Source organism: Rhinolophus hipposideros (genome assembly GCF_964194185.1).
Source record: "Rhinolophus hipposideros genome assembly, chromosome: 5".
Lineage (NCBI taxonomy): Eukaryota > Metazoa > Chordata > Mammalia > Chiroptera > Rhinolophidae > Rhinolophus > Rhinolophus hipposideros.
The window spans coordinates 32,048,671-32,065,007 of NC_138051.1; the positions used below are offsets into that span (position 1 = coordinate 32,048,671).

General features: G+C 44.8%; 1 protein-coding gene across 1 annotated transcript in view; it reads left to right on the forward strand.

Moving 5' to 3' along the window:
* The window catches only part of LOC308497862 (ryanodine receptor 3), a gene marked incomplete at its 3' end in the record, with an annotated part of 275,261 nt that overhangs the window by 237,569 nt on the left and 21,355 nt on the right, over positions 1–16,337 (forward strand). Inside the window, exons 50-59 of the mRNA XM_081048956.1 lie at positions 283–446; positions 2,983–3,061; positions 6,679–6,768; positions 7,573–7,719; positions 7,905–7,967; positions 9,151–9,226; positions 9,338–9,461; positions 12,061–12,176; positions 12,722–12,789; positions 13,670–13,791. Of these exons, the coding sequence (XP_080905082.1) occupies positions 283–446; positions 2,983–3,061; positions 6,679–6,768; positions 7,573–7,719; positions 7,905–7,967; positions 9,151–9,226; positions 9,338–9,461; positions 12,061–12,176; positions 12,722–12,789; positions 13,670–13,791 (1,049 nt within the window). The remainder of the gene's footprint in view (positions 1–282; positions 447–2,982; positions 3,062–6,678; positions 6,769–7,572; positions 7,720–7,904; positions 7,968–9,150; positions 9,227–9,337; positions 9,462–12,060; positions 12,177–12,721; positions 12,790–13,669; positions 13,792–16,337) is intronic.

Consider the following 16,337-nt stretch of genomic DNA (forward strand, 5'->3'; position numbering starts at 1 on the left):
AGATATTCTTGAAATTAACTGTTTAGGAGATTGATGTAAACCTTGATTGAACGTTTTTCAACTTAACGCAAACGGTGACTTGAGGGCTTTACAGATTATCATGTCATCTTCCAGGGGTCCCTCAGTTTCCACCAGAATGTGTTAAAGGGCTCACATGTTCCCCATGTTGGTTAACCTCAACAAGTGAATGCATTTTTTTTGTTCAGCTAATTGGTGAATGGTTCTGCTGGGTGGCCGTGGTTCTGGTTTCTGTACTAACATGGTCTTTGCTTTTCCACACAGAAGTATGACCCAGATCTTTTCCGAATGGCCCTTCCTTGTCTCAGTGCTATAGCTGGGGCCTTGCCACCAGATTATCTAGATACCAGAATCTCGGCCACATTGGAGAAACAGATTTCAGTGGATGCAGACGGCAACTTTGACCCCAAACCTATCAACACCATGAAGTGAGTCCAGAATCATCTCTGAGCTAGTCCTGTATTTCGCCCAGTGGCCAGTGTTTCTCTCTCACAAGGTAGCAAGAAATTTAAGTGTCCCTTTCTTCCCTCCACCAATACTGCTCGTCACTGCCCTTGACACTACAAGTCACATTAGGCACTGGACTGCCTCCATTCTTGAAGGATTAACCCACCATGTCTGATTATATACTGTAGTATTACATTCCAGGCTTTTTCTGGAGGGTAGAATTGGTTTAATATATGAGATGGGTGCTCTCCACAAATAAATGTCACCTGAGACATTGCAAGAACCACCATGACAAATGAGGTGATTAATTTATTAATGGGTTTTTTGGCAAAATCTTCAGTCTTTGTGAATTAGGCCTTTACAGTTCTAATAACATCAAAACAGCTCCATAAATAATATTTGGCTGAGCTCCGGCAAGGCCTGAGGATATGATGGCAGACCAGTATGGAGACCTTATCTGAGAGACTGGACCTGCTCTTTGCAACGCCAAGGGATGCTGGAACTTTGGAATAACCCCACAATAGCACCTCTAATTTCACTGTCTGATTGGCCAGCATTCCTCACTGGTGATGATTAGGTCATGGGTAAAACATATCCTCAATTTGGGCTGGTGGCAGTTCTGCTCCAGTTATGATTATGTGTCACGAGGCATATAGCCTTCATCTCCAGGTGCATTTTAAATGAAGAGCTCCAAAACTTCTTTAGAATGAGCAGGGAAAGTAAGACTATATGAGCCCCTCGGACTTGTGTTTTGTGGCAATTGTCCTCAAATGAGAGCCATAGCCTGAGCCCTTCCCAGGGGCTGTCAGCTTTGATACCATGTAAAATTCGTCTTTGGGAAAATTAAGTACACATTCCATCAGACGGAGCCTTTAGCTGAATGGATTGAACATTCCAAACAGAAATGAACCTGTAGTAAGGAAGAGGTAAGAGGCATGGTAAAACATCCAGCTGGAGCCAAAGATGAAGCAGGTATTGGCTTTGGACACTTTCACCCTATGAGAGTGGAAGTGTGCCGAAGGATAACAAGTGGTGGAATAACTTGGATGCTTTTGTAAACATAGGAGGCTAGGCTATGTACTCTAGCAGTCGTGTGGTAATGATGAATGGTTCCATGCTGCCTTGGGAGTTTGGTTTTATTTACGTATACTTCTCACACCAGTGTGGTTCTTCAAGTAATATGAGTAATAAAGACTGACTCTGGCTAATGGAGGCAGAAAAGGCCTCTTTGCAAAAGGGGTCATTATCAAAACCTAGTGATAGGCTGATTAACTCAACCTCAGCAAGGACAGAAGCCAAGGCAGAATGGCCAAATGGACAATGTTCAGGTGTCCCCATGAGATGAATCTCCTTAAAGAGTCTGCTGCTGTCATGGTCTCACCCAACACAAGATTCAACTTCCTGAGAGAATGAGTCAGAATGGCCAGGTCAGATGCCCCTTCTCAGAGGCAAGTCACATAAGACTACGCAATGCAAGACTTGTTCCTTACAGGAAAAGTGTAATGCAGGGTCTCCGGTCCCGCTCTCGGCAGGTGGACACAGAATATGGTGAGGTTGAAAAGGAACACCAACAGAGTCATAGACAGGGGAGTCATACCAGTATATTCTCGATGGCGGCTGATCATGACACAAAAGCAAACATCCGCCAGTACGCTAACAAGGAGTCTTTCTGCACCCCAGTCTCGCTGGTGGCCGGGAGAGACACAGGAAGTAGGATCAACACGATCCGCAATCCACAATCTGCTTGCTAACCACACTTGCTAGCTGCAATCCGTGCTTGCTAGTGTAGCGAGGCAGTTATATTAGTGGCTAATGACTAACTGGTTACAGCTGATGGCCAACTAGTTACAGCTGATGGCCATTTGATCACAGCTGATGGCCATCTACCCGAGCCAGCACCTTTTCACGTGAGGTCGAGAACCTGGAAACTGCTTTCTGGGACTCCATCCCTACAGAAAGGGAGGCACTCTGACCAGCAGAAGGGGCAAAAGCTGCTGGGCTAACAGAAACCACAGGTGCCTACTATACTTCCAAAATTCTAGTGTTTAAATAGGAATCACTGACCCAAAAAGATAGACAATCACTATTTTGTAACATTTAATCCTCTAGCTACCCATTCCTGCCATTCTCAAATTGGAGCTATGAGATGACAGGCCAGTGTCTTTGGATGAAGGTATTCTCACTGCATAACCTGAACAGGTCTGGCCCAGGAGCCAAAGTGGTTCCTCAGGAGTCACAAGAACCCAGAGCAGCTCGAAGGAGGCTATCTGTGCAACAGAGCTTCCTGCAGAGACACCCCCTGATTAGACATGGGTGTGTCTCTGACCCAGCTGGATGGGCCACACCTTTATCCCAGGAAGCTCACTGTGTCTGGAGCCAGCTTCAGCTTTGGGTTAGCTGGTTGATCAAATCCAACTTCTGAAACAGTTGATTGTTGTTGGTTCTGGCCGTCTTTTCAGCACATCTGGCTGAAGTGTTTGGGTGGGTTGTCATTTGTTTTTTTCTTCCTCATTTCAGTTTCTCCTTGCCTGAAAAATTGGAATACATCGTCACCAAGTATGCTGAGCATTCACATGATAAATGGGCCTGTGACAAGGTAGGGATCAGCATCCAACTGACAATTGTCAGGGGGAAAAAACAGCCCCAGAACATTAAAGGGTCCAATCCTGGAAATCTGCCTGATTCCTAAGTGACAGACTGGCCATGCCGAGAGCATTCATTATTTCTGAGCAGCAATTTCCCAGGGTTGGTGGAGGTCAGAGATATAGGCGGCAGCAGCTGGTGGTGCTGCTTTTTGTATTTCTCAAGAAAATGATCGATTATAGAAGTGTTAACTTCTTTCTCAATATTGCATTTGCTGAAGTTTGCTCCCAAGCATGTGCTTGCGTGTGTTTGACATAAACGCTGAATGCAGTGCAGGAGGAGGCTTTTATTAATACTTTGATTTTTTTGAAAGGGAAAATGAAATTGAAAGCATTAACTTTTGCATTTTGCCAGGAAGTTGGACTTTATTCTAGGGAGGGAGGACATACGTCTTCCTATGACAGGCAGCAGTAGACGTCCTAGACACTCCCTTATTAATACTAAGCCCGTCCATCTGGTGTTTAAAATTCCTCACCACATGAGGTCAGCCTGCTTAATAAGTTTAATTGCTCTGTCAGCCCTTTAATGCTGGCAGGCAGAGTGGGAGGAATGTGCCAAAGACATCCAGGATTCCTGTGGGCAGCTATTTAAGGACTGGAGCCATTGCTCAGCTGCGGCTTACACCATGGAACGGTGGACCACATCCACGGCAAGGCCACAGAAATCACCTCTAAGCAGTGCGCCCTGGAGAGGGGACACCTTGTACCCTGGCTCAGCCTCTGTATCGGTCTGGGCTCAGCTCTTATTTTTCTGTGGTCCCTATTGGGGGCTGAGGATCACGGCAATCATTGTAACTGTGGAATGAGCTAATACCTCACAATTCGAGAGCAAGGGTTGACAAAACTTTTCTGTAAAGGGCCAGATAGTAGGCATTTGAAGCTTTGTGGGCCAAGCAGCCTCCGTTGCAACTCCTCCTCTCTGCCCTTGTAGCACAAAAGCAGCCACACACAGTGCAGAAAGGATAGAGCTTGCCTGTGTTCCAGTAAAACTGTAGTTATAAAGCAGATGGTCGGCTGGATTGGGCCCAAGAGCTGCAGTTTGCTGACCCTTGCACAAAAGCATCTGTATTTTCTCACCACGCTTTACATATGCCATTTGGCCAGCCTGTGAAATAGGGAGAAGTGACACCCCCATCACTTCATAGCAATGTCCAGTTCATCACTAAGCCATGGGGATTTTACCTCCTTAGTCTCTCTTGGATGTGGATAGTTCTCTTTATCCCTATACCTGGCTTTAGTTCAGGCTACAGTCATCTTTTGCCCGGACCTCCTAACTAGTCTGCCCACGTGTGTTTTCGCCCGTCTTCATGCTGAAGGCAAGTGATCGTTTCAGGATGCAGATTTGGTCATATCCTACCACTGTTCTCCCATATAGCCCCTTCTCCTTGTTCAAATCCCTTAAGAGCTTCTAAGTATTTTTAATGTGAAGATCAAAATCCTTAGCATGGACTGATAGGCACTGCCGAGTCTGGCCTCTGCTGCCATCTCTGGCTTTATCTCTCCCTTCCCCCTCTGCCCTCCAGCCACATCCCCTCCTATTACCTGCCCCCCCACACACACATGCACATATATGCACACACTACATGTGCCTGAAACCATCTGTCTGAGCCAGGTGCCCATGTGCACTCACACATGTACACACAGCATTCCCCAAGTCAGCCTTCAAATATCCGTCCAAGTGTGTATTCCCAGGATGGCTCCTTCCCAGATTTCTCAGATATAGGATCTCTTAGCACCTCCCTCTTTTCTGTCCTAGTATTTTTATAGCAATATTACATAGTTCTATTTATAATACTTATACATTTGTAACAGTTATCAGCTATACATTCATTGCTGTAGTATTTGATTAATCTCTCTCTTCCACTAAACTGTAAGTTTCATGTTTTCAAGGAAATATGTTTACTCACCATTGCCAAGTGGGCGTTGATTATCTAACAAGAAGAGTATTTTCCTTGTCTTCAAGAGCCTTACAGTCTCGTGGGAGAAACAAAATAAACTAGCCATGGTGGTACAAGGTATTCATTGCTGCAATGAGCTTGAGTGCAGGCTTAGAGCACATAGGAGGCATGTTTGATCCAGCACTGCGGGTCCAAGCACGCTTCCTCGAGGTGGCGACATCTACCGTATGCGATAAAGGATGGGTCATTGTTCGGGCGCAGAGAAATGAGTGCATTGCACGCCATGGGAGCCGCAGGTGCAGATCCACAGAAGCAGGAGACCATTTGGGGACTTTAGGGAGCCAGAGTTCACCATGGCAGGACCATGGAGTAGGGCAGGGAAGCAAAGGAGAGATAAGTGTAGAGAGGTCAATAAGATTTTCGCTGTGGAGTTTGCGTTTTACCATGATGGCAGCTGGGAGTCAGAAAATTTTAAAGCAATAGAGTGCCCTGACTGGGGTGATTTTATAAATATCATCTGGCAATGGTGTACAAAATGGAGTCAGAGAAAGAGGGCAAGACTGGTGGCAAAGAGACCATGTAGGAAACTGTTGCAGTAATCCAGGTGACAGCTGATGGGGACCCGAGGAGCAGGGCAGCTGGGGAAAGGCAGACAAATGAATAGGTGTGGGAGGTTGGCCGCAGCTGAGAAGGTGTAGAGGAGAAGGGATTGTCAAGGAAGATTCCCACATTTCTGACTCAGAAAGTGAATAGAAGCTGGTGCCATTCACTGAGATAGAGGGGACCCAAGAGTAAGGGCCGTTTAGAAAAGGAAAGTGCAGGTTCTGGGTCAGACATGTTGAGAGGTACCTGTAGAAACCTCCAAGCAGAGCTTCAGTAAGTTTGGAAATTAGGAGAGAGATCTGGGCTGTAAATACTGATTTGAGATTAGTCCTCTTATGGACCATGGGCCTAGATTAGGTCACCCAGGGAGAAAGTTCCCCGTGAGAAGGGACAGAAACTTGAGAAAAATACACATTAACAAATGGGCAGAGGCAGAGATTGAGAAAGAGCAGCCAGGTGCCTTTGAGCTGTGACCTTACAGAAGTCAGGGAGTCTTACTTACCTCTGTATCCACAATGCCTGGGACAGAGTCTGGTACCTACTGTAGTAGGCATTCAGACAATGTTTGCTGAATGGCTTTTGAAATTCTTCAACTTCTGTGACTTGAGGAAACATGCATTGCTCCAGTGTCACTGTGGGGTTGGCAGGCGAGGGGTACAAACCAAATCAGCCCCCTCCATGCAGTTGGCGGGGGGTCCTATCCTCAGTTGCCTTTAGCCTTGACTTCTGTCCCTGCCTGTGAATGGGACATACTGATCTGAGAAGCATTGTTCTCGTGTCTTTTGAAACATCCTGCTTTCTGTAGTGAGCCTGACACACAAGCAAGTAAGTGGAGGGGACAGCAATTAAAACAAGAAGAAACAAAGGAGCAGAGTTCAAAATTCATGGGGCAGAGAGCCTGATGGCCTTAAAGGATTAATTAGACTTTTTTTGGGGTGGAGGGGGGTGCATTTCCAAGCTCTGTCACATTCCATTATTCCATTCGTTCAGTGAAAATAGCAGCAGAGATGTGGGTCAGTAGCAGGACTCTTTGGGTGCTGAGGATATTTGAACTGAGAACATTTCTACAGAGTCAGAATGGATGGAAATATGGAATTTCCCTGGATGAAAATGTGAAGACACATCCATTGATTAGACCTTTCAAGACGTTAACAGAGAAGGTAAGGAACAGGCCTTGGTAACCCTGAGTGGCCGAGCTGGTTGCCTTGCCTTTGGAGAAAGAAGCACGAATCAGCACTTAAAAGGCTGGGCCAAAATGCATTTGCAGTTCACTTGCAACTGAACTAGGAAGGGCTTTTTTTAGAGTGTTGAGGAGGGGAGAGGAGAATTGCTGGAGAAAACTCAGAAAGAAATGATTTCCAGTCATGGAAGATAAAGGGAGCAGAAAAGAGCATCCCCAAGGAACTATGGATAGGTCTCCTGGGTTTTGTTTAATTAAGAAATTTACTTCAACTCAACTCTGAATTCCTATCTTGCGATCAATGAGTTCTTTGTAAGCTTTAGGCCTAGTGTCACAAGTAAAGGATGGCATGTGTCTCTTTGTGTGCATATTGACCATCTATCAAATTGTTCATAGCTGTACAGAGAATTCTAAGTCTAAGGAATTCTATTTCCCAAGCTCAGGGGAGAGCTTCGTGCAGACATGTTTTGGCAAATCCTCTCTTAAACGGCTTCTGGAACAAAAGGAGTCACTCTGTTCTTGCTCCTCTTTACCCACAAACTGGATAATGTCTGGTACGTTCCCTCTGGAGGCAGGAGACTGTGGGGCCCTGTGTTTAAAAACATCAGAAAAACTAATTACGTGTTTCAGCTAGGGCACTGCAGAGGGTCTTCTGACCTTGTGAGAGGAAGCTGAAGGCAGGTAGCACCCCATCCACTGTGAGTTCCAGCTTCCATAGAGAGACAGGCCTGGCAGGGTGTCGGGGCAAGCTCTGCAAACCTCTTCTGCTCAAATTTCCTTCTAGGAGAAGGAAATTTATCGCTGGCCAGCCAGGGAGTCTCTGAAAACCATGTTAGCTATGGGCTGGACTGTGGAGAGGACCAAAGAGGGAGAAGCCCTAGTTCAACAGCGGGAAAACGAGAAGCTTCGAAGCATGTCCCAGGCCAGCCAGGTATGACGAAGGCCGACACTGGGCCAGTAGAAGCCATGGAGAATCTGGGAAAGCTCTCCCTGGGGTTTAAGAGGTGATGAGCCCTGGGGTTCTTTCAGTATCCATCTTTGGCAGCTGATGTCAGGATACTGGTAAGAAGGAGAAAAATAATGGCAACCCCAGTGATTCTGCCTTTGCTTTCCTAGGGCAACAGCTACAGCCCAGCACCCCTGGACCTCTCCAATGTGGTGCTCTCCAGGGAGCTCCAGGTCAGTGTTGATACTTTCAGAACAGTGTACCTGGCTTTCTAAAACCCCTCACGTGTAGGTTATGTTACCCTCCAAAGAGTTTTCTTAAAAAAAGAAAAAAAAGAAAAACAGAGAGAGAAAAAGAGACAGAGAGAGAGAGAGAGAGAGAGAGAGAGAGAGAGAGAGAGAGAGAGAGAGAGAGAGAGAAAATAAGAAAAGAATGCCAAGAACATATCACCACTAAAATATCGAACTAAAGAGGGGCATACTGCACAGAGCTGACAGGGAAAGTCTCAGCAGAATTAACCAATCCTCTAAGAACGTGAGGCTTTGTACTTCTAGCAGGGACATCATAAGAACAAATTGCTATAGCAAAACCCAAAACAGCACTAATAACAGGAGAAAATCTGTGACAAACCCCCGGGTTGGGGTGTTTTCCTGGTCCCAGTAGGTCCCCCCAATGATAAGGACACTTGTATAACTGGTTGGGATTCACTCAAGTTCTCCATAATGGTGCAGACAAGCAGTCGTTGCAGGATTTGGGGACGTACCGCCAAGAGGATGCAATTAAGAGCCCTACTACCTCCCATTCCTTCCTCTTGCACACACTGGTGGCCTGGACAGGCCCCAGCCATGCGCTGTTACTCCTTGGAGAGTCCATCTGACCAACCCTTTGGACCTTAGCGTTTCTTTCCAAAGTACACCCTTCATTCCAGGTCAGTTTTATGAGCCTTAGAAAGATAAATTCTATCTGAGAAATTTTGTTTGCAGTAGTTTTCCCCAAGATGTGATTATTTTTCATTTGCTACGCTAAAGGCTTTCAGGGATTCTAGACTTTTTCTTCACCCCCACTTCCAGTTCCCTAATCTCAGGTTAGGAGTAAAATACTGAGCTCCTATGACAAATGAAGTGCCACCAGATTGCACTTTCAAATGGAAATGTGTGTTTCTCATAAGTGCATCAAACTGCCAGGATAATAAGTTACAAGGGAAGGACAGAATTCAAAATTGTTTTCTGTGCATATGGGAAGATACAAAACTAATGAGGTGCATAAGCCCAGCCTAATTAATGATGAGAGACCCTCAGCAACGTGCTGTTAGCATTTGGGGGTCCTCTGTTCCCAAGGTTGCCTGAAATAGCCTGGCAGATCTGAACCCGTTTTTCTTGCTTCCTCTCTGACTATTGCCTCCTCGTTGGGACACAGGGAATGGTGGAGGTGGTAGCTGAGAACTATCACAATATCTGGGCCAAGAAGAAGAAGCTGGAGCTAGAGAGCAAAGGTAAGCCTGGTTCACAGCATCTTCCCAGGTGAGCTGGGGGGCAGGTGTGTTTCCCCAGAAATGCAAAGGAAGAGCCAAATATTTTGTCATCTCTTGCTTTACTGACCCCAGGTGGTGGCAGTCACCCTCTTTTGGTACCATATGACACCTTGACTGCCAAGGAAAAGTTTAGGGACCGAGAGAAGGCACAAGACCTGTTTAAATTCCTCCAGGTGAACGGCATTGTGGTTTCTAGGTAAGTCATCTTCCAGGTGACGTTAGCGGGAGCAAAGCTGGGCTTGCGGGTGTGGTCTCCCCTCTCCAGGTAGTTGCTCACCTGCCTACACGGCAGATCGGAGTAAGGACAGCGGTTGGGCCTTTTGAAATAAGAAAATGTTTACTTTGGAGGATGAAGCCCTCTTTTCTGACATAAACAGGACTGGTCAGTAGCAATTTTTCAAAATCAGTTACAGCACTGAGTCGTGACAAATTATACACACAGACCTAAAACATCTAATTTTAACTTAAAACAAAAACATGCATTCACTCACAAATCTTGTGCTGTAGGCCAACACCTTTTCTTCATATGTTGTCCTGTCAATTGGAATTATAAACCACATCCATATTGCATCCCCAAAGCTTTGGAATTTGGGCTTTCTTAAAGACTAGTGAGAATTAAGGCACATACAAGACAATGTAAATGCCTTAATTGAGTATTCTTCTCAATGACTTTTTTTTCCTTCCCCTATCTTTTTCCAGTTTTGTCACCCATACCTACTCCAAAAACAATGGGTTTGGAAATTTGCGATTGGAAGTCTTTGCAAAATACGCACCTTAGTTCTCATAGAATCAGCAGTTCCCTTTGCACTTTTTTTTTGTTGTTTTATATGGTGTGTAATTAAATTGCATAATAACAATATAGTAAGCATAACTGACAGAAACAGTCTCTCTGAACGAAGGGAACTAAATGATTCTTATGAAGACACAATTCCACTGGAGAGACTGAATGAGTCATGATCCCCAACGATGTTTCATCTCACACTTAGGTTTGTCAGGATTATGTAGGGGAATGTCTTCGAGGAGAATGTCCTTGGCTACTTACATCTTAAAGTAGAACCAATTTTCTCACCGGTCAAATGCTGGTGGTGGGCTGTGCTACATAGGATCCCGCTTGTTGTGTGTGTCCCTTGTAGAATGAGAAACAGGCTAGCAGTGTCCCTCTTCTGATGGAGCCATTCCTCCTAAAACCAATGTTTGCTGAGCCAGGTGCTGTTTTCTTCTTTTAGTTTCCTATAGCATTTTTGCCATTGAATGGCACGATCCCTAATAAAAATCTATGCAAATATTTCTGTTGTACCTCACATGAAAAGATAACAAAACATATTTGTCATTTTGTCGCGCAGCAAAGGTCAGGCAGCAGGAGGTAGCCTCCAGGGAACCTGAGAAAGGCTCCCATCGTCATTTTAATCTTGTTCTTAACACCAAGACCAAGGCATACTGTGATTTGCTGATCAACAACTTACTCACAGAAATGAAAGGTTCTTCTTTACTGTAACGAAAAAGAAAATCAAGGAAATAGGAGGGGAAAAGGAGAAAAAGAGTTGAATTTAGCCAACATAGTGGTCATTTACCATGTGCCAGAGCCTGTGGGGGCACTGGGTGTGCCGAGGAGGACAGGGACCCTGTCACCAAGGATATCTCCTAGTTTCCTGCTACCCACGCTATAGACCTACTCCATCCTCAGATTCCCCATCATTCAGTGACAGCTCTTTCTTCCCAGTGCTCAAGCCCAAAACCTTGACTCCTCTGTTCCTCCCAACTGGCATCCAATCCTTTAGGAAATCTTGATGATTTCTTAATGAAGACGCAACTCCACTGGGGAGATTCTCCCCTGAAGCTACTCAGAATCTGACCACTTCTCACCTGCTTGGTACTGTCACCCTCATTGCTGAAAGACCCTCCTACTGAGGTACCCGGTCGCAACCCTTATCCCCACAGCCAACTTTCTATCCTAGCAACTAGAATAATTCCGCCGCAGTGTACATCATATCATGTCATTCCTTTATTCAAAACTTTCAATAGCTTCCCATCTCAGAGCAAAAGCAAAATTCGAAGGATGGCATACAGGGCCCTAACGATTTACTCCACTGCCCGCCCCATCCCACCCCTACCCCACCCCCATCCCACCCTCGACTGCCTCCTCACTTCCATGCCATCCACACTGGCCTCGGGCATATTCCTTCAATTCGGCATGCATGTTCCCACCTCAGGACCATTACACCTCCACTCCCTATATCCAGAAGGCTCTTTCCCCAGATGTCCATGTGGCTTACCTCCTCACCTCCCTCAAGCCTTTATTCCGATGTCCTCCACCCAATGAGAACAACACTGATTATTTAACATTACAGTCTTCTCTCCCCCACTTCAGAGGCACTTCTGGGCCCCTTCATCCTGCTTCAATTTTTCTTTTCTTCAAAAACTTAACTTCCAGCATCCCATGTAATTTCTGTTTTGTTTTATATATTGTTTGTGTTGTTTATAGCTAGCATGTAAGTTCCATGAGGGCAGGGATTCTTGCTTGCTTCTCTGATTTCTCCCCAGCTTAATATTTGTTCAGTGAATGATAAAGATCTTTTTGAAAAATCTTTTCAGGGATTATTATAGTACAAGTATACCACGCTCACAGAAGCAGGTTTCAAGTACAAGAGGAAATCAGTCAAATGATGAGTCAGGTCACTGAGACAGAATAACCATTAACATTTGGAAAATTAAGTCGACACAGGTAGGATTTCTGGTGCACCAAAGTCATGTAGTTATCTCTGTTACTTCCTGGGGTTTACCGGTTTCCAACCTAGAGGTATGAAGGATATGGAACTGGATGCCTCCTCCATGGAAAAGAGGTTTGCCTATAAATTTTTGAAGAAGATCCTGAAATATGTTGATTCTGCTCAAGAGTTTATTGCCCATTTGGGTAAGTATCATTGTGAAATATCACAAACATGTATGCTTCTCATAATATCAAAGAATTTGATATTTTGTTATCAAGGAATGATGCTTTCATTCTGTATCTGGTCATGATTCATTTAGACATATAGTTCTGGGGAGGAAACAGTGGCTGAGATTTCCCCCTCCCCACACAAAAAATCAGTTTCATCCTTAGTTTCCCTATTGGGTTTGATTGAACCATTTGTCATTTTTCATATAACTCATCCTATTTTAATTTTCCCTTTGTTTTGCTTTGTGACCATGGGCATATGACTTAACCTCGCCTAAGCTCCTTTCTCATCAATAAAGTAGAGAAAAAAGGTAGTGAAACAGTTTAGAGAATTGACGCAAGAAATAACTAACCAGCATAGCTATGAAGTATTTCGTAAAATATAAGATACTTTGTAAAATCAAATGACCTTTTCATGGCCCTTAGAAGAGCTGCTCTGTTTCTAAAATTCTGTCTATGACTGTTTGGTTTTTGTTGGTTTTTTAACTACGGCCAACTTTGTGTTGCTTGTATCTTTGCAGAAGCCATTGTCAGCAGTGGGAAAACTGAAAAATCTCCCCATGATCAGGAGATCAAATTCTTTGCCAAAGTAAGTGTGACTCTCTGTACTTAACCAAATCACTTTCTCCTTAGGATCTGTACAGTTTTGGGTACAAGGTAAGCTGGCCTAACAAAGATATCCAAAATTGTAATGGCTTCAGTCAGACAGACATGTATTTCTCTGCTGTGAAACAGTCCGGAGACAGGTGGATGGTCCAAGAGGCAGGCAGCCTGCTCTGCTCCACACCATCACCCAGGGACCCAGGTTCTTCTCTGATGTTCCACCATCTCCTAAGGTGGAGTCTGTGTCAGTGTGGTCCAGACAGGCTTACCTGCACCATATCTGTGGGCAAGGGGGGAAGGAAGGAGGACGGCAAGCTGATGCAAAGGAGGCTGGGTAATGCATTCTCTAGCTGGGTGCTCTTGTGAGCAGCTAAAGCACGGGGATTTCTATTGTGAAGAGAAAGAAGGAAAGAATGAATTTGAGTGCCAGTAAACAGTCTGCCATACAACCCTACTCAGAGAACTAACTGCATGTGAGGCATTGGGGTACCATCCTCTGAGAAGCAGAGACAGAATGTGCAAGGCTAGTAGTGCTAGGCCAGACCTGTTAGATGCTGTGCCCAAGAAGCCACATCTCAGGGCAGGTGTCCCATAGAACTCCCCTGGAAGTGCTGGCTCGGGCCTACTCATTTTTCTTTGGGCCCTTAGTTGGTGGCCCTATCCTTTCACATATCCCCAAGGCCTCCAGTTTCAGGCATGGAAGAGGAGAATGTGTTGGAAACTGAGATTCACTGGGTAGAGTTTTTTGGAAATTCCAGGACCAGTATTCAGAGGCTTTTTGCTCACGAAGAATGAACTTTTTCAAAGGGACCAAGCAAAGGGCTTTGGCTAGCTTCCTAGAAGTTAATTTCTGGTGGATTTTCCAGGTTCTTCTCCCACTGGTTGACCAGTACTTCACCAATCACCGCCTCTTCTTCCTGTCATCCCCTCTGAAGCCCCTTAGCAGCAGCGGGTATGCCTCCCATAAGGAGAAAGAAATGGTGGCCAGGTGAGTCTACAAAAGAAAGGGAAGGTCATAGTGCTGATGTGATTTATGTAAAACCCCAGATTCCTAGGAACTAAATGGTGAGTCTTTTGGTGAAATGAACTGTAACCTGGTGATTGGTACCTCGGAGGTTTTGATTATCGCCTTGGTTTTGAAAGTAATATTATTCATACTTATCTGTGTATTAATTTGGCAACCGAAAGAAGTGCACCATTTAAAGGTTTCAGTAGGGCCTGGGGGAAATTTATATACTCAGGTCAACTCCTACACTGAAATTTAGAAAAAAGACAAAGGTAATTCGGAAGCTTGAGAAAAGCAAACATACAACATTGAGAAGAAACAGAGTAACACTGTTTTCGATCCCATTCTCATCAGGCTTTTTAAGATTAAAATTTTTTAAAACAGAATCAGATTTTACAAGTTCTGGTGTGGATGATTTGAGATTTGAAATCTAGAGCGACATAATGCAATTTGAATTCCTAAGAGGAAAAAAATTTTCATCAAAAGCACCAGCCTCTTTTCTCATTCTACTGGGCATAGCCTGTGGGTGCCTCAGCAGAGATCAGAACAAAGGGCACGCTGTGCAATCAGACGAAGAGACGGAGTCCTCCATGCCTCAGGTTCTCTCTTTGATGTATGATATATGAATGGCAAGGAAGGGGTTAGACTTCTAAATTGCAAAGAACTGAGGACTGTTGTGAAAGCAGACTATCAACTCTTTCCCTAGCATCCACTGATGGTGGACAATGTACGTTATACTTAGTAAGGGCCCAGCTATTAAATATCACCGTCTGTGGGAGGATGTTCAATCTTAGGATTGACTATCTATTAAATATCTATTAAATCTATTAAATATCTATTAAATCTAATATCTATTAAAGTCAACATGGCTAAGCAGTGAGCTCAATTTTTCGTAGGTAAAAGTTGTTGCCTGCTTGTGTATCATTGCGAATTATCACAATGCTTTAAATTCTAAGAAAACTGCCTGCATATTATGATCTCCATTTTGCAGATGAAGAAACTGAGGTTTGATCAGGTTCACTGCAGTGCCTAAAGTGACCCAGGAAGTAAGTGAGGGCAAGAGGGAAAGTCCCGTTCTCTCTATCCAGATCAAGTGCCATTTTCCCTGCAATGTAATCACTTAATCTCAGTTATTCAGAGAGGAGAAACCCACGCTAGCAAGATGAGATACACTTAGAATCAGTTACTGACCACAGAGTCCGTAAATATTTTCAGGTTGCACCAGTGTGCGTTCTGTAAGATGTTAGGGAATGGGGGAACAAAGTGAGATATTCAGATAATCCAACAGAGGGCAGGTGTGTCTGTTTTCTTCATCTTTTTTTTTTTTTTTACGTTATTATGAATTCATGGAAATGTAACATTTGTTCAGCCAGGCACCATTTGTAAGGGCTGGAATAGAACCTGGAGCTGATCAGCCTTGCAAACAGCTTTCAGATCCATCCGTGCGCTCACTGCCCTCCCACAGAAGCAGTCGTGTCTGTACTGAATGTGCTCACATTTCCAGACCCCTCTTGTTTGCACCCCTCACCCTTGCCCCACCTCTTCTGTATGGAATGCCATTCACCAGTGCTTCCCAGACTCTTCCCCCCGGGATCCCTTTAATATATCACCTTCAAATTCTGAGATGGGAGGGAGATGCCCGGAGAGCCTGGCCCCTCACTACTCTGGACTAAGGACGGTGCTTCTACTTAAAGCAGGGGCCCCATGCGGGAGAAAAAGGGACCTCTGGACATTTCAGGCCCTGGCCTTGGCGTGCCTCACAAAGTATGTGTGATAGCAAGGGGAGCCCTAAAGTTCATGTTTCTTCTCAACCATGTGCTTTAGCTAGAAAAGGTCATTTTGTATTTCTAAAGAACATGTTTGCACTTTGAAGCATTTCACCAGAAATAACTGAGCTTCTCAGCCCCTAGGTCTAAAACCTAGGGCCCATCAATAGCATGTTCAGAAATATTTATGGGCTCTTTGCTAACTGCACAGGGCCTCTATTAGATGCTGTGGAGAAGAAAACAGTCAATGGCAGAAAATATGGGTGGGAAGTATGGAGTAGGGTCAGAAAGCACAAAAGCGAAGCAGATGGGCGTTCCTCGCTTCTGTGGACACGGCTAGGACAGCATCCTGGTCGAGCCCGGAGAAAAGCAATTTCTTACCATGGTGTTTGTCTCAACACGTTAGTGCCCATACCTAAACGATTAACCTGCTTCCAGTCCCACCTTCCTGCCCACCTCCCAACTAAGACCTCACACTCCTAGTGAAAGCTACAGAACGGTTTGGCATCTCACTGCAACAATGGAAAAATGATGCTTCCTTCCAGAATGCTCGTTTACTCCTGAATGTCATACAAATGAACATTTCAGCACATAGAGTACTAGCAAGAGATGGTGTGCAACAACTGGCACACTGCAAAATACAGTAACCGTTGCAGAAGGATTGTTTTCTGTAAGGTTGGAGCTGCCTGCAAGGTCCCTTTCATGATTCTCCCAAGGAGACAGTGGGAACTACATGTTTTCCAAGTGTGGTCCAGAGGATTC